The sequence below is a fragment of the Staurois parvus genome, unplaced genomic scaffold, assembly GCF_062004578.1.
Source record: "Staurois parvus isolate SC_StPar_1 unplaced genomic scaffold, SC_StPar_1.0 ptg000132l, whole genome shotgun sequence".
NCBI lineage: Eukaryota > Metazoa > Chordata > Amphibia > Anura > Ranidae > Staurois > Staurois parvus.
The window spans coordinates 7,665,707-7,689,018 of record NW_028317928.1 but is presented as its reverse complement, the minus strand read 5'-3'; the positions used below and the strand labels follow the sequence as shown (position 1 = coordinate 7,689,018).

Sequence of the window (23,312 nt, the reverse complement as noted above, 5' to 3'; positions counted from 1 at the left end):
AGAAGGAGGGGAAGGAAGAAGGAAGGAGTAGAGAAGAAGGGGGTGAAGAAAGAGGTGAAGGTAGGAGTAGAGGAGGGGGGTGAAGAAGGAGGGTAAGGAAGAAGGAAGGAGTAGAGGAGGAGGGGGGGTGAGGAAGGAGGGGAAGGAAGGAGTAGAGGAGGAGGGGGTGAAGAAGGAGGTGAAGGAAGGAGTAGAGGAGGAGGGGGTCGAAGAAGGAGGTGAAGGAACGAGTAGAGGAGGAGGGGGGTGAAGGAGGAGGGTAAGGTAGAAGGAAGGAGTAGAGGAAGGGGGGGGGGGGGTGAGGAAGGAGGGGAAGGAAGGGAAGGAAGAAGGAAAGAGTAGAGGAGGAGGGGGTGAAGAAGGAGGTGAAGGAAGACGTAGAGGAGGAGGGGGGTGAAGGAAGAAGAGGAATAAGTTGGAGAAGGAGGAATAAGTCACATTTGCATGCTTCAGCACCTACTACCTTCTCTTTTTTTGGGGAGGGGGGGTCCTGATTTGGGGGAGGGGCGAGCAGCCTATGGCTATAAGCTTGTACACTTACATGACAATAAAGTCTAATTTTTCATAATACTAAAAATAATAACATAACTTGCATATATTTGCTGAAGAATTCCTCCTCTGCGTTTAGTTTTGATCGCGCTCCCTGGCTGCGCTGACAGTGTTTAACGCTGTATTAAACCCCAGAGCAAACATTGATTATATTGCAGCTTACCGATTCTTAGATGTGATGGCTGCTTTAGCTTTTTTTTTTAGGTGTTCTTGTATTTTCAACTGGTGATCCAGCCCGTAAGTTTGTTGTGTTTTCAGAAGACCAAGTTGTCCTGCAGATGTATCAGTTACAGGGATGAGACAAACCATTTACCACTGGCAGGGGTGCCTACAATGATCAGCTTTTCTATTATATTTCTATTTTCAAAACATGTTTACTATAACTGATTATAACGTTTTCCACAGTTTGTCTTCAATTTGTTATTGTATCTAAATCTGATTTATACAGGACATGTCATCTGTGACCTCAGATGACCCCTCCTCCCCCAGTCCATGCAGACTGGCCCTCCTTTATCTTTTCTTTCTCTCATAATAAGAAGACATTATTACCTCCTCCTCTCTGGCCACACACTCTGCAGCTGGAAGCCTCTTTCAGCTATAAAAACTCCTCTCCCTACTTCTTCAAGGCTACAACAAAATGGCCGCCCCTCTCCAGCACTGAAGACATTTAATCCTTTCACAAGGCAGGCTGCGTTTCCTGTGCTGGAGCGCCACCTGCTGCCTAGTTTTCAAATCCACCTGCTTAAAGGAGCTGTTTTTAGCCAATGTTGGGCTAGAGCCACCACTAGAGGCCGTCGGTGTGTCGTATTAAAAGAAGAAGTGTTTTCAGTGCAGGAGGGGCGACAGCCATTTTGTCGTAGAGCTCCTGCATTCCACTTCTATTGCATTCCTTCTTAATTTGACTACAAATAGTCAGATTTGCATAAAATACATATATAGTAATATCTCAGTATTAATAAAAAGTAAAATTAAAATAATTTAGTTTGTTAGCTGGGAAAGGAAAGGGGGGTCTGCTTGGCTGCCATTTTGTTGTAGCCTAAAGGAGGAGGAAGGGAGGAGTTCCAGGCTGGAGAGTGTGTTCCCAGTGAGGAGGAGGTAATGTATTTTTATTATGGGATGAAGAAGAGAGAAGGGGGTGCCAGCATTCAGTGTGGGCTGCATGAGGGGTGGTCATGTGACCCTGTGAGTCAGATAAAGTGTCCTGTATGAGGAACACAAGTTGGGGGTGTCAGACCAGCCGGAAAGTAAATAAATGGCTCTCCGGATCAGTTTTTGGAAAATATGTCCCATGGAGTGACTGGCGTGTTTCACACTTGAACTTGAATGTGAGACGTGTTGATGCCTCCATAGTCTCTTTTTCACCTAAATTATTAGTACCTTTGGGTGGAGGAGCAGCGTTGGAAGTGTGGTTTATCTACTTTGTGTTGGTTTCTAGTTGGCCGAGGATGGAGCCACACCAGAACACCTTCCAGAGCTCTGCCGGTCAGACAGTCTTAGGTTATTGGCAGCTCCAAATGGGTTTCCTTTGACATTGGGCAATATGGAGGTTGGGTTTTCCGTGAACTGGCCTCTAAAAGTTCACTTGATCGCCGGATCCACCAGCAGGACATCATTTCTTCGCAATTCTTTGTTCCATTTAGCCATCAGGTGCAAGAAAATAAACCTTTATGTAAGCTCAAGTTAGAGCTTACGCATGACTGACTCTCCCCCATGTGACAGTGATGGGCCAATCATTAAAGCCGTAGTAGACCTTCCTTTTGAACTCGTACCCATAGTTAAGCCTATGATAAGGTATACCTGTAGGAACAATATATATCTCCTAAACGTGCGGTGTTTATTAGATATTCACATGGGACGTAGCTGGTGACGTCACCACGCAAGTGCTCTGAAGGGACAGCATACTCATGCCGTCCCTTCAGAGCTCTGTTCTGTGGGCGTGACTCGCGCATCCATGGGACTGATCTCATGGAAGTTCTGCCATTCAAGAAGGGACAGCCCGTGGACCCAAAGGAAGACCGGGTGAAGATGGAAGCCCCGTCAGTAGTGACCGCGCACCATTGGAAAGGTTTGCTTTAAGGTAAGTATGCCATACTGTGCTAGTATGCGGTGCACAGGTAAGTTTCACCAAAAAAAGCTGGCTATGTAAATGGGCAAAGTTGAGAAATGCTCTTTGCTATAGGTGTAGGCCATTTACATACCTCATGAAGCCTGACTGAAAAACTCCCCGAGATGGCATCTCCCTGTCTTGCCTTGCTTCTAGGACGTTGCTAAGACACTCCCAGCTATCCAGGCTCTGGGTGTTCAATCTTCATATTCTCAGGGCCTATCTGTATTTAGGATCTTGCAGCATCTCCAGGAATGGGGCCAGTTTGTATTTTGTAGAGACTGGTCAGCAGTTAGTTTCTGGGTGTTTGTTAGTAAATTTCTGCATTCTCTGACATATTTTTGTTTGGAATCATTCATAATGTCCTTTATTTGAAATGTTGCCAGGCTGCATTGTGGGAAGCTTCAGATAGACAAGGTGAGTTGTCACAGGCCTCATGGTTTGGCCTGATCCTCGTTGATCAGAAGGTTTTATGGCGGTATGAGTTGGGGCCTCTCCTTTTGTTGGTGGTCCTAGTATGACAGTGCCCTCTTCTGTACTGCAAGCAGTAAAGGGAATCAGCCCATCTTAGTCTGGTAACATAGTTGGAGGAACTCCAGTCAACTTGGAAGAAGTGTATGGATGCCTAGTATCCAACGATGCTTGGTCTGTCAAGCATTGTTGGAGATGCTCTAAATGACTTGGAGGAGGTGCTTGCAGAATTCCAGATGGATTACGCCAACACTGGAGTCCATACATAATCCACAGAGTTTATGTATTAAAAATCAAGCGTTGCAGTATAAAGCAGAAGGCTAAATTGTTTCAGATTGCAAAGCCTCCCTCATAGCCCAGTCCCATTTGGGTTGGTCCGAGTTGGTGACAGGGTCCTATACTTCACTGCCATAAAGGGGGATTAGGATGATGACACTACGATTTAGGCCAGCCTCTTGCTGGTGCGTTTGGATGGTACAGAAGATTCTGCAAGCCTTGTCTTTCGGGGTCTCTATGGGTTTGCTTGAAATTCCCTAATTGGTTAATTTCTAGGTTGAGGTATGTAAAGGAAGAACCCTTGATTTGTTTTGAGTATTTGGAACACCGTGGTTTATGTTTCCTTTGGATCAATGGGTAGTACCCCGTCACACTTTATTTCTCTAGCAATTCCAGGCTGTCCTGTAGGCCACTCACTGTTGGTAACAGTAGTAGGAGTTCCTCCTCATACATCAGGGACCTCACTTTGGTGTCATGTAGAGTTAACCTTGATGGTGAGGAGGATTCTAGCTTAGGTTGTAGGTTCTAATTGCTGGACCTGCTGGCATTACTCTTGAGCACTTGATGACATCATATATTTTCTCTTCTTTTTGACTTTCCTATAGTTGAAGGAACAGGTCTGAGTCGATAGTCTTCATAAAGTCCACAAAACAGGCAGCTATTTTCTCATGTTTTGTATGGTGGATATGGTTCCTGATGAGGCTCTGCAGCGTGTAGATTTTGATCTATGGTGCGATGGTTTGGAATGAACCCTGCTTGGCATCAGCTGAGGACATTATGCTGTGTTAGGAAGCTAAGGATTCTTTTGTTTGAAGTGATATTGAACTGTTTTCCTAGCATGCTGCTAACACATATCCCTCTGTGGCTGGCTGGATCTTACTGGTGCCCACACTAAAGGATGGGGGTTATGGGGTTTTGCTTCCGTACTTGAGGGTAGTAACCAACACTCAGGACCCCTCTCTCCCACCAATTCTCTGTTGTTTTTCCTCTTCCCTTCTCTCTGTCATTCTTTCCCTTCGCCTATCTTTCTTTTTCACTCAAAAGCATGTAACTTCAATATATTTTTCCTGATGCTATTTATATTGTATATTTCTTGTACCAATTCCAAAACAGCCACCGGGGCCTAACCAAAGGCAGACAACGTTTACAAGGAAATAGATAACCTGTCTGAGGATGGAGAAGGAGAGGAGTCACACGACTGAGAGGATATTGAACCTCACCCTGGAGATCATTTACCTGCTGACTGGACAGGTGAGACCTAACCAAAGAGCTGAGGAGGATTGTGGGAGGTCACATGACATCACTTTTATGTCTACTAATAAAACACAGACCTGACCGGAGAGGTGAGGAGGATTCTGGGTGATCACATGACATCACTCTTATCTCTGTTAAAATACAGACCTGACTGGAGAGGTGAGGAGGATTCTGGGAGGTCACATGATATCACCCTTATCTCTATTAATAAAACACAGACCTGAGAGGTGAAGAGGATTCTGGGAGGTCACATGGCATCCCTCTTATCTCTATTAATAAAACACAGACCTGACCTGAGAGGTGAGGAGAATTCTGGGAGGTCACATGACATCACCCTTATCTCTATTAATAAAACACAGACCTGACCTGAGAGGTGAGGAGGATTCCTGGAGGTCACATGACATCACTCTTATCTCTATTAATAAAACACAGACCTGACCGGAGAGGTGAGGAGGATTCTGGGAGGCCACATGACATCCCTCTTATCTCTAGTAATAAACCAGAAATCTGAGTACAACCAGCAACAACATTGTTTTGGCATTTATTTTAATGTATTGAGAAGGTTTTATCTAGCTTGCATGGAAGCGTGACTTGATATATTTGTTTTCAATACAGAATTATATAGCTTTCAAGTTGTCTGATGGTTTGGTGGCATCCAACGTGATAAAGACCCAAAGTCCTTTTACAGATCTTCCGTCTCACCCGCTGAAAAAGAACAACAAGAAGGTTGAAGAAGTCACCAGCCAGATCATTGAACTGCTGAAGGGAGAGGTGAGTGGCGTCAGGAATTATGGGAAATTATTATGATGATCCAAAGACATGCTGGTAGGTGAATTGGTTCTTGTCTAAATGGGCCCTAGTATGTGTATGTATGAATGTGAGTTAGGGACCTTAGATGGTATGCCCCTTGAGGGTTAGGGACTGATGTGAATGTACAATATATACGTAAAGCGCTGCGTACATTGACGGCGATATATAAGTACCTGTAATAATGATTATCAGAAATATGCTCCACAGGGATAATGGGACTGAGGGCCCTGGGTCCAGAGTAAGCAAAGTAAAAGGTGACGTATTTAAAAAAACAACCAGAAACTACAGCATCAGAAACCAATGGAGGATCTAAGCGGAGCAAGATAGTCAGAGCAAGCCAGAATAGACTGCACCACAAGTCACACAAGAGAGGAGGCCTGACAGCAACCAATGGTTCAAGAATGGGTTTGCAGTCATTTGTATTTTCAGCATCTTCCTTTGGGGAAGCTCAGTATATTCTGACTGAACTCTGGTGTCCCCGTAATACGAGAAATTCCCTTCTCTACCTAGCGAGGTGTGAGAGGTCCAAGAAGAGAGGGTTGGCTAGAACTGGGCACAGTAACATGAGTTCCGGGCAGGGGCGGACTGACCATTTGGGTACTCGGGCACTGCCCGGGGGCCCGGGGTCAGTAGGGGGCCCCATGAGATGCCCCTGGTACCTTTCATAGGCTTTTTTGGGTGTGGGCAAAGACACAGGGGCCCCATGATCCCCTATTGCCCGGGGGCCCCATGAGTTGTCAGTCCTCCCCTGGTACAGGGATGTCTGTGAAAATTCCTATATAGGACCCTTTCATACGATAGGTCCGATTGGATCTGCTTGTTGGTTTTTCAGGCAGGCCTGATCAGACTCTCCATTCTCCTCTATGGAGATGTAAATGGACTTGTGTCCATTTCCACCCACCTACGTCCAATCCGAACTGCTAGAAACAATTGGAAAAGGATCTGTTCCCCTCCTTCCGGGCGGATTGGATCGAAGGGCAGTTGGGTGTAAACGGACAGCAGGTCTGTTTACATCTAACTTCCCATAGAGCAGAACAGGCAGTGTCTGTGTCTGGTAAAAGATAGATTTAGAGGTTCCAAAATAAGTTACTGTATCACCCAATATATGGCTTCCATCCAGTAGCCAAAAAACATGCAGACAAGAAGGGGGGTTTGTGAAAAGAATTCACAGAAAAGCGGCTACATTATGAACAGAATGCGATACTCAGAAAAATTTCCAAAAAATTATGCTTTATTTCACATTAATGATTGACATATGGGCAATCGCCCTGGTTCACCATCACCTCAGTATGAGACAATACACACAGACCTAAAACCATTAAAATCACACCAAGACCGGTCTAGGTATATGTGCTACAACATAATATATATGCAGTACAACCCTATACTGGCACACGTGGTTGGGGCCCATTAATCTGTAATAAACGTGAATAGTTGTAAGGATTCTTATAATTGAAAGAGTCCCTGTTGTTGTCTTGATGGAAACATAGATGCAAATAGCAGAAATCTGCTTTAAATGGTTTCTTCACCACAGAATATTCACGTTTATTACAGATTAATGGGCCCCAACCACGTGTGCCAGTATAGGGTTGTACTGCATATATATTATGTTTTACCCATATTGCCTTTTATAGGCTCAGGGTTATGCCTCTCTTTTGACCATTACTGTGTCCGTCGTTTTGCATGCATGTGATATGATATACCCTTGGTATAATTTTTGGAAAATCCCCTTTATGGGGTGTAACCTATACGATAATGATATATGCTTATATATATATAGCATGTGATATTGCATACCTATGGTATAATTTTTGAATATACCTCCTTTAGGAAGTGTTACCTATGTGCCAGTGCTGCAAGTGCTTTAGACTATAGTGGTCATAGCCTTTGTAGCACATATACCTAGACCGGTCTTGGTGTGATTTTAATGGTTTTAGGTCTGTGTGTATTGTCTCATACTGAGGTGATGGTGAACCAGGGCGATTGCCCATATGTCAATCATTAATGTGAAATAAAGCATAATTTTTTGGAAATTTTTCTGAGTATCGCATTCTGTTCATAATGTAGCCGCTTTTCAGTGTCTGTGTCTGCTCTGCACAAGCAGGTGTACAATCCAAACGCACACTTTCCTGTGTTAAAAATGGCTGTGTGTATAAGTGGGTGCTGCAACGACTGTCGGCTGGAACCAAACAGAATCAGCAAGGGAAAATGTCACCAGCACACTGAGAATCACCAATATGGGTCCAAAAGTTTTAATAAACGATCACATAGTTACAGCAAGGCAACGTTTCGCAGTCTCGCAAGACCCCTTCATCAGGCATGTGATGCACATGCCTGATGAAGGGGTCCTGCGAGATTCCGAAACATTGCTTTACTGTAACTATGTGATCGTTTATTAAAACTTTTGGACCCATATTGGTGATTCTCGGTGTGCTGGTGACATTCTCCCTCGCTCTGCATAAGCGGAGCGGACACGGACCTGTCATCCACCTGCTCCGTGGGAGATCAGCAGACAGGTCTCACTCCAAGTAAGCAGATTCCATCCCCTTTGGAAGTGGCTTTATCCAGGTCTTGGTGCATCTAGTAGTTGTCAGTTACATTCAAGCTGGACTTGTTCTGTAATGTTAAAGACATTTTATTGCTCATCCAAGCAACCTTCTCCAGTTCTAATTATTGCCAGGAACATACCTCAGCACTTAAAGCCACACGAGTAACTTAGTCATTTTACTCAAATCACCATAAAAGTTGTCCAGGCAGGTGATAATTGTCCAAAAAACAAGATGGGAGGTGTGAAAGTTGGTGAAACCACCCTGTTGTGATTACATTATCCAACCATGGTGCCATGAATTCTGGGTAAGCGTTATTGGTTCAAGTTACATTGGTGAAGGTATGAAATATCATCAATAAACCAGAGTAGAGATGTGAAAATGGCCAATAAGGTTTGAACCAGACGGGGCTAGGAACATGGACGTACAGGGGAGACACAGAAACTAGACAAAGAGGTAAGTGGTGTGTAGCCAACAATGGGAAACAAATGGTATAGAGGGCAATTATGGCACTAGGACAACACACACAGGGCAGGACTAAAGAAAGGACTAAAACATGGATCCAACACTGACAGTTACTATATAGGGAAAACAACAAATACTCGGCGCTACCCCCTGCTGAAATCAGAGGGTAATAGTAAACAATCAGATTAAATGCTGCATGAGAAGCAGGTTGAATAAGACAAGCTTAATTTGTATATGGAAACAAAATGTTAAGAGAAGCATAAAAACTGTGCGCCAAAATATAAATAAAACAGAAGTAAAAGTGAGATCCCGGAGGTTAGAGGTCTATATGTATTAAAGTGTTACTAAACCCACAACAGTACAATCAGTCTATATAAATGAAAATAGTGCAATATCCCCATATATAAATTGTACGTCCCTGGTGGTATAGTGATAAACAAATAATACCTCTTAAGCTATGCAAATATGCAAATATAAATAAATAAAAAACTAGTGCAATATCCTCATATATGCATTAAACATCCCTGGTGGTATAGTGATGGACAACTAATACCTCTTAAACTGTGCAAAAGTGATACTTGAATTCAATTAATTAAACCAATTAAATAAAATATTAATTACAATAAATTCAATTGTGATGCCACACTGTGCAAAATCATGAAAAAGTGTTCAAATAATGTCACTCCATGCTGCAATAGTGCTCTTCGTGAAAATCTTGACGTGACTCCCCTCAATAATAGCCAAAATGCCCCCTCACCTTCCATATTCGACCCTTGCGGGTCACAGAGCTTTATATATATATATATATAATATATCTCTGCCAGATATTATTCTCCTCCACTGCCTCCACCGACCAAGATCCTCCTCCAGGCAGTAAGTTACACTCCAATAACTCCCCTCACAAAACGGACTCTGCCAGATATTATTCTCCTCCACTGCCTCCACCGACCAAGATCCTCCTCCAGGCAGTAAGTTACACTCCAATAACTCCCTTCACAAAACGGACTCAGACACAAGGCGCATATGCAAAACAAAAGCAAACCTCCATAGTGCAATACTGTTTTAATGCACTCAACGATACAATGAAAAATTGCACTCACATATCCTCAAATCGAGAGAAGCAGTTCCCATGTACTATGGGTGTGTACAGGTGTCCAAAGATGGCGTCCGAACCCGGAACCGGAAGTACGTCACCCCTATGACCGGAAATACGTCGACGCGTTGCGCCACGATCACGTGGCTTCTTCAGGATCCTGAAGAAGCCACGTGATCGTGGCGCAACGCGTCGACGTATTTCCGGTCATAGGGGTGACGTACTTCCGTACTGACGTAATATCTGGCAGAGTCCGTTTTGTGAGGGGAGTTATTGGAGTATAACTTACTGCCTGGAGGAGGATCTTGGTCGGTGGAGGCAGTGGAAGAGAATAATATCTGGCAGAGATATATTATATATATATATATATAAAGCTCTGTGACCCGCAAGGGTCGAATGTGGAAGGTGAGGGGGCATTTTGGCTATTATTGAGGGGAGTCACGTCAAGATTTTCACGAAGAGCACTATTGCAGCATGGAGTGACATTATTTGAACACTTTTTCATGATTTTGCACAGTGTGGCATCACAATTTAATTTATTGTAATTAATATTTTATTTAATTGGTTTAATTAATTGAATTCAAGTATCACTTTTGCACAGTTTAAGAGGTATTAGTTGTCCATCACTATACCACCAGGGATGTTTAATGCATATATGAGGATATTGCACTAGTTTTTTATTTATTTATATTTGCATATTTGCATAGCTTAAGAGGTATTATTTGTTTATCACTATACCACCAGGGACGTACAATTTATATATGGGGATATTGCACTATTTTCATTTATATTGATTAATAAGTGTATTTAGGTATGAGATAATTGTCACTATTATTTAAGTTGAGCGCTTCACCACTTATATAATTTTGTTTCACATATCTTGCGGTATAGAGAATAGGTGATAGCAGCTAACTCACTAGGTTCTGTGGAGCGCAGGGGGATTTCTGTATATTTAGTACAATCAGTCTGTATATTCAGTAAAGCATGCTTGTTATACTCACTGTGGAACCTAAGGGGTTAATCCTCTGCAATGTGTAAAAATGCTGTTTTATCCTGTTTTCTTTGATCCTCAACTTCTACTTCTCCTGTTATCTCCTGATAAGATATATTGTGAGGAGTCACTCTGCACATGCTCAGTTTAATGTCTGTGTGTGAGAGGTTTTTTTTTTTTCTTGGGAGAGTGCATTTGATCAGCACAGGGCCAATCAGCACTGTCCAGACAGAGGGTCAGGAGTTCTGCATCCTCCTAGACCAGAAAGAAAACTCCTCCTACAAGGTTTAACCAGTGCTCTGCTGGACACTGATAGAAGTCACAAGACTGCTATATACTGCTGATGAGAAAAGGTATTTAGCAGTTTATATTTACTAAAATAATTGCATTTCCATGATTTGTGTACTGTGGTAGACCAGATATAGTGAATGCAGGGTCCGGGGAGAGCGGATATAGTGAATGCAGGGTCCAGAGAGACCGGATATAATGAATGCAGGGTCCGGGGAGAGCGAATATAGTGAATGCGGGGTCCGGAGAGAGCGGATACAGTGAATGCAGGGTCCGGGGAGAGCGGATATAGTGAATGCGGGGTCCGGGAGACCGGATATAGTGAATGCGGGGTCCGGGGAGAGCGGATACAGTGAATGCAGGGTCCGGGGAGAGCGGATATAGTGAATGCGGGGTCCGGGGAGACCGGATATAGTGAATGCGGGGTCCAGGGAGAGCGGATATAGTGAATGCAGGGTTCGGGGAGAGCGGATATAGTGAATGCGGGGTCCGGGGAGAGCGGATATAGTGAATGCAGGGTCCGGGGAGAGCAGATATAGTGAATGCAGGGTCCGGGGAGAGCGGATATAGTGAATGCCGGGTCCGGGGAGAGCGGATATAGTGAATGCCGGGTCCGGTGAGAGCGGATATAGTGAATGCAGGGTCCGGGGAGAGCAGATATAGTGAATGCAGGGTCTGGGGAGAGCAGATATAGTGAATGCAGGTTCCGGGGAGAGCAGATATAGTGAATATAAATCAAAAGAAATGCAGCGCTAGATTTCAAAATTTACAATAAGAACCATAAATGATATGTCCATTTCATATGTCAGTTCTTTTTATAGACTAATATAACAAAAGTCCTGTGAACATCATAAGTTCCAAATTGTAGGATACCAAAAGTAGTCATTGGGATCTTCAGGCTCCTTATGCTCCACTCTATTTTTACAAAGAAGGAGATGGATGGGTTCGCTATTTTCTGAGCCATTTAAGGTGGAGGAATCCCTGGACTCTAGACGGCGTTGGACCCTTCTGGTGAGCCTATGATGACCCCCATGAGTGAGTGACACCATCCCTGAGAGTCTATCGCGGCCCTAGATGATGCCATTCTAATGACCAGATCTGGATGTCTATGTGGAGTATTTACATACAACGCCTAGTTTGTATGTACTTCTGATAAGTGCATCACTATACAGTTATCTCACGGAACAGCTAGGAGTCTGCAACACTGTGTATCCTACAATTTGGAACTTATGATGTTCACAGGACTTTTGTTATATTAGTCTATAAAAAGAACTGACATATGAAATGGACATATCATTTATGGTTCTTATTGTAAATTTTGAAATCTAGCGCTGCATTTCTTTTGATTTATATTTACTACTGAGGTGATGAGGTATACCTTTTATGCTAGCAGCTTCGCAAGATTATATCTGGGTTGTAATACTGTATAAGGTTGGACCTGTATCTTTTTGCGCTCATTCATTTATATTTATCTTAGATATAGTGAATGCAGGTTCCGGGGAGAGCGGATATAGTGAATGCAGGGTCCGGAGAGACTGGATATAGTGAATGCCGGGTCCGGAGAGAGCGGATATAGTGAATGCAGGTTCCAGGGAGAACGGATATAGTGAATGAGGGGTCCAGGGAGAGCAGATATAATGAATGCCGGGTCCGGGGAGAGCGGATATAGTGAATGCAGGGTCCGGGGTTGATATAGTGAATGCAGGGTCCGGGGAGAGCAGATATAGTGAATGCGGGGTCCAGGGAGAGCAGATATAGTGAATGCGGGGTCCGTGGAGAGAGGATATAGTGAATGCAGGGTCTGGGGAGAACGGATTTAGTGAATGCAGGGTCCGGGGTTTAGTAACACTTTAAGTCTGTCACTGGCTAACTCTAGGGGCTGGAGGAGCGAGGCTGCCTCTGGGACCCCAGACACTGAGAAGCAAAAACAAAAAAGAAGCGCACCAACCTTGTGCATTACCTCAGTAGACCAGATATTTATTGAATACAAAAATATACTCACAAACAATGAAGTATTTCAAGCATGCCAGTTCTCAAAGGAACTATGGAATGGTAAGACCTGCGCGAGTCCCATCATAGGGGTGGACACTCAGGGAACAGCTGACGTGTTTCGAAGGATGTTCCTTCTTCAGAGCTCTGATTCCATAGTTCCTTTGAGAACTGACATGCTTGAAATACTTCATTGTTTGTGAGTATATTTTTGTATTCAATAAATATCTGGTCTACTGAGGTAATGCGCAAGGTTGGTGTGCTTCTTTTTTGTTTTTGCTTCACAGTATTGGTCGGGCTTCCCCAGCCTTGTTTGGAGCTGCACAACCCCATATGCACAGGTAATCTAATTTTTTCAAGTTCTGGTTCCATCTGTCCACCTCCTTTGGGTCTGAGTGCAGGAGAGTTTGTTTCCATTTTGAATTGTTACCCCAGACACTGAAACAGAGGAAGGGAAGGAGAGGTGCCAGACCACACAGTTTAGTGAACCGACAAAAATGTCCAGTAAAATCACACTCCCAAATGTTCAAGGTGGCAGGCAAGGGTTAGGTCAAAGTGGGGGCTGAGGAGAATTCCAATCCAAGCCGAAACCGCTGGATGTAGGATGCGGGAATCCAGACATATAACCAGGGAACCGCCACGAGGAGAAAGCTGTCAGATGCTATCCAGAGAGCTGTCAACCACGGGACTCTGTGGCCAATGGGAATGCGTTTCGGAGGCCAGACTACGCCTTCATTAGCCTAGAAGCTAGAATAACGTAGACTAACTTACTAAATATCCGAGAGGTTAGCCTAACTACTAGGCTGATTAAGGAGGTGTGGTCTGGCCTCCAAAACGCGTTCCTTAGTAGTTAGACTAACCTAGACTAAATATCCGGGAGGTTAGTCTAGCTACTAGGCTGAGGAAGGAGGTGTGGTCTGGCCTCTGAAATGCGTTCCTTAGTAGTTAGACTAACCTAGACTAACTAAATATCCTGGAGGTTTGCCTAGCTATTAGGCTGATGAAGGAGGCGTAGTCTGGCCTCCGAAACGCGTTCCCATTGGCCACTGGGTCCCAGGGTTGACAGCTCTTTTGATAGCCTCTGACAGCTTTCTCCTCGTGGCGGTTCCCTGGTTGTTTGTCTGGATTCCAGCATCGCGGTCTGCAGCAGGTCCTACATCTAGCGTCTCCGGCTTGGATTGGACTTCTCATCGTCCCCCACTTTGAGCTAACCCTTGCCTGCCACCTCGGATGTTTGTGAGTGTGATTTTACTGGACATGTTTGTCAGTTCAATAAACACTATCGGCGGTCTGCCACCTCTTCTTTCCTTCTTCAGTTACTATCTAGAACTGTGCATAGATGGTGACTGTATCATTGTGTGTTCCAGGTTCCTAAAGAGTACAAGGATGTCACTGTCTCGTTATCCCTGGAAGAGGTGGAAGACATAGATGAACAAAAGGATCTATGCAAGGACATCATGAAGGAGGACCGGCCGCCCCTCACATCACCGGGTAAGAGGAGACTTTGATTTCTTGTAAAGGAGAGAAGAGTATTTAAGATCCACCAAGATCAGGGTTTCTCAACCAGGGTTCCTCCAGGGGTTGGTAGGGTTTCCTTGAGCAATGACCAATTTCTGCCTCTTAGGTAAGTTCCCACTGAGAAGAGTATTGAGGATCCACCTAGATACACACATCCTCTGATTGGGGATGAGCTCAGCTGAGTTCTGATCCTTGTCCAAACCCATCAAGAAGCCATCACCTGTACTGGTCTAAGCATCTGTGGTTGGGTCATTCTCCTTCAAGTTGGGGAATTCCTCAGTCGTTTATGAGAAGCCCAGTACAGGTGACAGCTTCCTAATGGGCTCAATCAGGTAGGATTGGACAAGTATCTGAACATGCTCATTCCTACCTCTTATATAAAGACAAAGAAACAATGTATTCAGTCATTGTGTGTGTTTCCTACAGATGGATCCAGTAATGGGAACCCACCAGAGAGATGTCCCCGTCCTCTGTATTCCCAGGACTCCACACAGGAAGAAAACAAGATTCCAGAGGATGATCCGGTAGGTAAAAAAAAAAAAACCTCCATCAACTTCCCCTGTGTTGGCCTGTCAGGCACCATCTTGTTGTGCTGCGTCCTGCTCAAGAACTAAACCAGACATGAAATACGTTCACCGGCCACTATAGTAGTTTTTATTTTTTTATTTCTATTAAAGTGTCTACTTAACTTTGTGATTTTTAGAGCATAATTGATTTTAAATTCATTAACAAAAAGAGATCATTTAAAGGGACCATTTTTTGTATAGGTCATCGAGAATATAAACCAGACGGATTGTGAAGCAGAAGCCAGAGAGGAAACAGAAGACACTGATATTAGTGAGGATGATCGATGTAAAGAGGATGAAATTCCTCCAGAGATTGGCACAGGCGAGTAATAAATAGTAAATCCAGAGAAGAGTCCCAGATCCTCCTTCAGTCACCAGAACAGTCTGTAGACAGTATGGAGGAGTTTTACTAAAACTGGCGTACTGAGAATCTGATGCAGTGGTGCATGGGAGCCAATCAGCTTGTTTAAACTTTCACAATAAAACCTGGAAGCTGATTGGTTTTTATGCGAAGCTGCACCAAATTTTGCGCTCTCTAGTTTTAGTGAATAACCCCCATGTGCCCATTGGGGAGGTCAGGAGCCATCAGCCTCTATTAGACTCCGGCTCTCCTCCTCACATCATGTCATTGAGACGTGACCAGTCTCCCCCCACACACACTCTCTGGGGTCTCTCATACATCTCAGTACAGGGGGCTTCACTCTCCTCTTTATTCACAGACACTCAAATGAAAAATTTTAAAGAAGAAGAAGAAGAGGAAATACTTGTGAAGATCAAAGAAGAGGAAATTCCTATAGAGATCGGTACAGGTGAGTAGAAAACAATTCATCTTCCTGTTCTGGTGTCAACGAAGTCACCGGTCACACCACTGCGACTTAAAATTGTGCGGTTTGTGTGCAATTTCAAGTTCGATTTCTGAAGACTTTATTGCTACTTGTGAAGATTTGTTGCAATTTGCTGTGTGATTACCATTCTATTCTATGTACAGTCGTGTTCAAAATAATAGCAGTCAGACATCACTAACCTGATCAATCACTGTTTTTGGTAGTAATGATATTTCTACATGGCAAATAATTTACTAGCAGGTGTAGTAGAGTAATAGAAATCCAACAGACCCAACAGTCATGACATGCATGCTGCTGATTCTGTGTAATTGAATCACTAATTGAAAGGGGCATGTTCAAAATAATAGCAGTGTGGAATTCTATTAGTGAGGTCATTCATTCTTTGAAAAACAAGTGGCAATTATTGCCCTTATTTAAGGAAGGAAGGCAGCAAATGTTGTACATGCTGGTTACAGTGCAGTTCTCTCTGAAATTCTGAGGAAAATGGGTCGTTCCAGACATTGTTCAGAAGAACAGCGTACCTTGATTAAAAAGTTGATTGGAGATGGGAAAACATATAAAGAAGTGCAGAAAATGATAGGCTGCTCAGCTAAAATGATCGCAAATGCTTTAAAATGGCAACCAAAACCTGAAAGACGTGGAAGAAAGAGAAAAACTACCATTCGGATGGATAGAAGAATAGCCAAAATGGCAAGGACTCAGCCAACAATCAGCTCCAGGAAGATCAAAGAAGGTCTAAAGTTACCTGTGAGTACTGTTACAATTAGAAGACGCCTATGTGAAGCCAAGCTATCTGCAAGAAGCCCCCGCAAAGTCCCACTGTTGAAAAAAAGACGTGCTGAAGAGGTTACAATTTGCCAAAGAGCACATTGACTGGCCTAAAGAGAAATGGCGCAACATTTTTGGACTGATGAAAGTAAGATTGTTCTTTTTGGGTCTAGTGGCCGGAGACAGTTTGTCAGACGACCCCCAAACACTGAATTCAAGCCACAGTACACTGTGAAGACAGTGAAGCATGGTTGCGCAAGCATCATGATATCGGGATGTTTCTCATACTACGGTGTTGGGCCTATTTATCGCATACCAGGGATCATGGATCAGTTTGAATACATCAGAATACTTGAAGAGGTCATGCTGCCTTATGCTGAAGAGGAAATGCCCTTGAAATGGGTGTTCCAACAAGACAACGACCCCAAACACACCAGTAAACGTGCATCTTCTTGGTTCCAGACCAACAAGATTGACGTTATGGAGTGGTCAGCCCAATCCCCGGATCTTAATCCAATAGAAAACTTGTGGGGTGACAACAAAAATGCAGTTTCTGAGGCAAAACCAAGAAATAGAGAAGAACTGTGGAATGTAGTCCAATCATCCTGGGCTGGAATACCTGTTCACAGGTGCCAGAAGTTGGTTGACTCCATGCAACACAGATGTACAGCAGTTCTCAGAAACAGTGCTTATACAACTAAATATTAATTGACTCAAATGAAAGCAAAATCTTCAAACATTTTTCAGTTTATATAGTGAATGTTTGAGTTTGTAAAGAAGAATACAAACACTGCTATTTTTTTGAACAGTCTAATATTCACTTTTCTTCAATTTTTTTAGAGGAACAACACAAATTTGATATATTTTTCTTCATGTTTTGATTTGGAATAGAATGTGTAGTGTTCCCAATGCATTTGTGTGTATGGAAATAAAAGCTATTAGAAGGATTTTGAGCTTTATTCACTTTTTTCAACACACTGCTATCATTTTGAACACAACTGTATGTGAAATCACAAGGCAGAAAAAGTAATGCAAGAACTACTTTAGATATTGAGCTGCAGCAAATCGCAAATATTAAGACACCAACATTCACATGCATTAGATACGATTTCAGGTGCGATTCCAATTCCCAAATCGCACCTGAAATCGTATCGGTATGACCGGGCACTAAGAGGGGATTCTCTACACTTTGGAGGGATTCCCTCTTACTGTTGTGTCTCAGAACCAGGAAGAGAAGGCAGATTTCTCCATTGAGACATGGACATAAAAAAAAATCAACTTCTTTTGCTTCTCGTTTGTTCCAGATGGACGAGACACCAGGAGAAACATGGAGAACTACTCTGTGATTTCTATAGATGGTAAAATAGAGGATGACATCAAGGAAGATTCTTCAGGAGAAAGCCCCCTTACCGAAAATCTCCATTCAGCTCTTCACAGCGCAGATCTGTTATCCGATTCCTCATTACATGGCGAAAGCTTTCCCGCTCAGAGGAACTTTACCGCAGATAAACCATATTTATGTTACGTGTGTGGAAGATTTTTCTCTCGGAAAACACATCTAATCGAACACGAAAGGACTCACACGGGAGAGAAGCCCTTTTCGTGTTCAGAGTGCGGGAAATGTTTTATGCAGAAGTCGGCTTTGGCTCTCCATCAGCGGATTCACACGGGGGAGCTTTATCCATGTCCAGAGTGCGGGAAGTGTTTCACCAGGGTATCGCATCTCATCCCGCACCAAAGAACCCACAGCGGGGTGAAGCCGTTTTCCTGCTCCGAGTGCGGGAAATGTTTTCTGCAGAAGTCGGCCGTCACCAGACACATGAGGATCCACACTGGGGAGAAGCCTTATGCCTGCTCCATATGCGGGAAATGCTTCTCCATGAAATCGAACGTGATTGAACACGAGAGAACTCACACTGGCGAGAAGCCCTTTTCGTGCTCTGAGTGCGGGAAGTGTTTTACAGAAAGGTCCAATCTCGCCACACATCAGATAATCCACACTGGCGTCCGACCGTATTCTTGTTCTGTCTGCGGCAGGGGTTTCACCACTAAGCAGAATTTGCTTAAACACCAGCAGGTCCACACAAACGCTAAGTCACGTGCCAGTTCCGAGTGAAGAAAGCGGTCTTCAAAGAAACTGTCTTACATCACGTCTCATTTCCTACAGGGGATAAGTGCTTCCAGATGAATCAACTCATGTGCTGGGAGTAGGCCAGCACCACGCATTTTCGTTTGCCCGCATGACATTATAATTTTATTATTTTAGGGTTTCTTTCTGACTTACAATGGTAGCATTTAGTTCTTTTCTTTTTTTTAGTACTGTAGTCGCTGGGAAGCAGGCATTTGATATCATTCCATTATTCTATTGGTACATCCTTTTTAGGCTTTCCTTTCTTGGGTTGTGCAATGTTCTCTTGGGTTAGCACAGTGATAAAGCTACTAGGAAACCACGCATTGAAAGCGAGATACAAATGCAATATTTAGAAGTCTTTTATGTTATACCACAATGGCTACGCGGAACATAGCGCCAATGGGATGCATCTACAATTCGGGTCCTGCAAGGTTGAAGAACCAGGGAAGGTGGGTGCTTGGGTTTAGCCAAGTCAAGCAGGTCTAATGGCTGATCTCGGTCCAAGATACCTTCTCAAGTTTGTTGAGTTATGTTATACCAGAGCAGCTATGCAGTGCATAGCGCCAGTGGGATAATTCCATAGTTCAGGTCTTGCGAGGTCCGAAGAACCAGGGAAGGTAGGTGCTTGGGTTTAGCCAAGTCAAGCAGGTCTAGTGGACGATCTGGGTCCAAGATACCTTCTCAAGCTTGTTGAGTTATGTTATACCAGAGCGGCTATGCAGTCCATAGCACCAGTGGGATGATCCCATAGTTCAGGTCCTGCAAGGTCTGAAGAATTAGGGAAGGTGGGTACTTGAGTTTAGCCAAGTCAACAAGGTCTAGTGGCCGATCTGGGTCCAAGATACCTTCTCAAGTTTATTGAGTTATATTATACCAGAGCAGCTATGCAGTCCATACCGCAGGTGGGATAATTCCACAGTTCAGGTCTTGCGAGGTCCAAAGAACCAGGGAAGGTGGGTACTTGAATTTAGCCAAGTCAACAAGGTCTAGTGGCCAATCTGGGTCCAAGATACCTTCTCAAGTTTGTTGAGTTATGTTATACCAGAGCGGCTATACAGTCCATAGCGCCAGTGGGATGATTCCATAGTTCAGGAGCTGCAAGGTTCGAAGAACCAGGGAAGGTGGGTACTTGAGTTTAGCCAAGTCAACCAGGTCTAGTGGCCAGCCTGGGCCCAACATATTTTCCCAAGCTTGTTGAGTTATACCACAGCAGCTGCTCAGCACATAGCACCAGTGTGTTGGGTCCACAGTTCAGGTGCTGCAAGGTTTGAAGAACCAGGGAAAGTGGGTACTTGAGTTTAGCCAAGTCAGCTAGCTCTAGCAGACAGCTTGGGCTCATCATAGCTTCTTAAGCTCATTGAGCTATGTACCAGCCCCTTTACTCCTGTGAGCAGCTTAGTCACACTGCCAAACCTCACAGTCCCAAGAGTGATAGGTTGATGAAGGAGGAGAGATGATGGAGATGGATCCCAGGTAAAATCTTTCTCCCCCCATATTAGCATGGAATTATATCATGTGGGGTGCATCAGGCACCAAGCAGGCAGCTTATATATACTGAAGACTTCATTCCACTGAAACAGTTTGATAAGTTCTGTAGCCATCCAGCTGCCTTGGCGTATGTCTACACAAATAGCCTGAAATGAAGATACAGTTTTTGTTTTATCCAGCTATATTTACTCAGTGCAACTTATACCATCCAAGTTAAAGATATAACACCAACAAGTCAGAAAAAAAAAATAAATTCAAAAACAGAATCACTGAGTTGAAAAAAGGACCCCCCCTTGTGTCAGCATTTTATTGAAACCCCTTTGGCTTTAATTCCAGCCTTTAGTCTGATGGGAGATGTCTCTACTAACTTTGCACATCTATTTTCCAACTCTTCTTGGCAGAACAGCTCAGGTTCAGTTCAATTTGATGGTGACCGTTTGTGGACTGCAGGCTTCAAGTCTTTCCACAGATTTTCAATGGGGTTTAAGTCTGGGCTCTGACTAGGCCATGCAAGGACATTCACCTTTTTCTCCTCCAACCACTGTGGGGTCATTGTTGCCATGTGCTTTGGCTCATTGTCATGTTGGAAGGTAGACCTTCTTCCCATTGACAACTTTCTGGCAGAGGGCAGCAGCAGATTTTCATCCAGAATGTGACAGGAGTTTGCCCCATCCACGTTTCCTTCTGTCCTGACAAGTGCTCCAGTCCCGGCTGCAGAGAAACCCCCATAGCAGGATATTATCCCCCTCCATCCTGTACTGTAGGAAGGGTAATATTTGGATGGTGATCTGGATTGGATTTCCGCCAGACATATCATTTTGTGTTGAGGCCAAATCATTCCATTTTAGTGTCATCTGACCAGAACATCTTTTTCCATGTGGACTCAGAACCTTCAAGGTACATTTTGGCAAAGCTCAGTGGTGTCTGCATGTGGCCTTTCTTGAGAAGTGGCTTTGTTCTTGCACCCCTCCCATACAAGCCACATTTGTGGAGAATCTGTGATCTTGTTGTCCAATGCACACAATGACCACTCTGTCATCAATTACTGACACTGCCTCAGAGTTGCTGTAGGCCTTTTGGTAGCCTCTCTGACCGGTTTCCTCCTGGCTCTTTCACCCAGCGACGTCCTGATCCAGAGAGGGTCTGTGTTGTACCAAATACCTTCCACTTCCTAATAATAGACTTCACTCTGCTTCTGGGAATTGATAAAAGTTTTTGAAATGTTTTCACATCCATCCCTTGACTTGTGCCTGTCCACAACTTTATCCCGGAGAACTTTTGACAGTGCCATGCCACCCATAATTGATTATTTGCTTCAGTTGCACCAGCAGGGACTGAAATGCTGCAGGAAAGCTCTTTTCATGTTGAGTTAAACAAAATGACCCCAGATGAAAGTCAAATGGCTTTGTGTGCCATTGAGAAGGTGATTGGCTATACCTGATTGAGTCATTTTTAGGAGTGGGGGATCCTTTTTCCAACTCCAGTGATTTTTTTTATTTTATTTTTTTCTGACACGTTGGTGTTATATCTTTCACTTGGATATTATAAGTTGCACTGACTAAATACAGCTGGATAAAACAAAAACTGTGTCTGTCTTCATTTCAGGCTGCAAAGCAACAAAATGGGATCATTTTAGGAAAGGGGGGGGGACGGTGATTCTTTTCTATACCAACTGTATATCATTATGTTCCAAGTCCTGGTGAAGAGAGTGCTCTTTGACCCCTGAAACATGTTGGATATATATGCAGAACACATTGAACTGTTTTAATGGAATGAAACTTGAAATCTGGACTTTCATTTTAAGTGTGGTGCTCCATGTTTTGTCTCTGCGGTCCCAACAGTGATAGGACAGGGGTAACAGTCACCTTGTGTTCCCTTCTGTAACAGATCAGCTAAAAACACTAAACCAATGTTATGATTGTAGGACTGAGGATTCTCTCCTTGCCCCATGTAACAGGACAGGGACAATCACCAAGCACCAACCCTATCACATGAGAGGAGTAAGCCACATGGTCCTTCAAACTTGAAAGTACGGTTATTTTCTTTGCTCCTGCCTACTAAACGGAGCAGCGGGGGAAACAAAGGAGAGGTATTCATGCATGTCTGGGGAAGGGGGTCCAGCATATGCACAGATTTGCTTTAAAGTGCCAAAAACTGCTGTCCCAGTAAAGACAATCATAAATACTTACCTGTCCTGAAGCCCACACCGCTGGAAGTTACTCTGTTGAAGAGAAATCCATGAGAAGGGACAGATGAAACTGACACTTCCGGGAATGTCGATTTCCTGGATGCTTCGTTGTTCCTCCCACCGACCTTTGTATTACTACAAGTCACAGGACTGATGAAGGGATCAGCATTGAGCATAGTTGGGGGACGAAGACACTCCTAGAGGTGTCGGATTCTAAAGAGTCTTCTATTGAGGTATTTGGCAGTGCGGGCATCTGGAGATGCAAGTATTTTGTCTGGCGATACAGTTTTAGGGTCATGTAAACCTTAGTAAAGAAAAAGCAAGACATATGTTAAGGTAATCCAAACCCTAGTAATGAGAAAAGCAAAAAATTGTTTCTCAACCATGGTGCCATCTGGGTCCCCTTGGGGTGCTGTGAGCATGGGGCCCAGTTTGCCCTGTACTATCTTAATGAGTTGCCATGGTGTGGGCTGGTTGGCTGCCAGCACTATAACAACCAATGATGCTCTTGGACTACATGATGCCAATCGTTGCTATGGTGCTGGCAGCTGGCTTGCCTGCACCATAGCAACCCAAGACTCTGCTTCAGTGTTTCAGGGCACATAACATGCAGGACCGCCCCCAGCGTTCAGAAGAAAATGGAACTCCTCCACCTCCTGACCCCCGGTCATGCTGCCGGAGCCAAAAGAAGGGACACTATGTTGATGGGTGAACATTGATATGATGCTAGTAAATATATAAATGCAGCGCTGTAAATAATATATATAAATCGATCTAATTATGGGCAGCACAGTGGCTAAATGGTTAGCACTTCTGCTTGGCAGTACTAGGGTCGCTGGTTTCGAATCCCAGCCACGACACCTCCTGCTTGGAGTTTGCATGTTCTCCCTGTGCCTGCATGGGTTTCCTCCGGGTACTCCGGTTTCCTCCCACACTCCAAAGACATGCTGGTAGGTGAAAAATTGGCCCTAG

General features: G+C 44.0%; 4 protein-coding genes across 4 annotated transcripts in view; 3 read left to right on the top strand and 1 right to left on the bottom strand.

Moving 5' to 3' along the window:
* Positions 1 to 1,174, bottom strand: part of LOC149466276 (uncharacterized) — a 51,132-nt gene extending 49,958 nt beyond the window's left edge. The window contains exons 1-2 of the mRNA XM_089672694.1: positions 1,099 to 1,174; positions 713 to 821 (exon numbers count right to left, since the gene is read on the bottom strand). The gene's annotated coding sequence lies outside the window, so the exon portion shown is untranslated. The remainder of the gene's footprint in view (positions 1 to 712; positions 822 to 1,098) is intronic.
* LOC149466273 (uncharacterized) overlaps positions 1 to 23,312 on the top strand; it is a 198,461-nt gene that overhangs the window by 96,715 nt on the left and 78,434 nt on the right. The window lies entirely within an intron of this gene.
* On the top strand, positions 3,808 to 15,250 carry LOC149466275 (oocyte zinc finger protein XlCOF8.4-like). Its single transcript, XM_089672693.1, has 5 exons — positions 3,808 to 4,651; positions 5,270 to 5,425; positions 14,204 to 14,327; positions 14,781 to 14,878; positions 15,122 to 15,250. Exons 1-5 carry the CDS (start codon positions 4,574 to 4,576, stop codon positions 15,248 to 15,250), a joined length of 585 nt encoding a protein of 194 aa, XP_089528819.1. The 5' UTR covers positions 3,808 to 4,573.
* The window catches only part of LOC149466274 (uncharacterized), a 30,569-nt gene continuing 22,897 nt past the window's right edge, over positions 15,641 to 23,312 (top strand). Inside the window, exons 1-2 of the mRNA XM_089672939.1 lie at positions 15,641 to 15,729; positions 17,838 to 18,545. Of these exons, the coding sequence (XP_089529065.1) occupies positions 15,648 to 15,729; positions 17,838 to 18,545 (790 nt within the window). The 5' untranslated portion in view covers positions 15,641 to 15,647. The remainder of the gene's footprint in view (positions 15,730 to 17,837; positions 18,546 to 23,312) is intronic.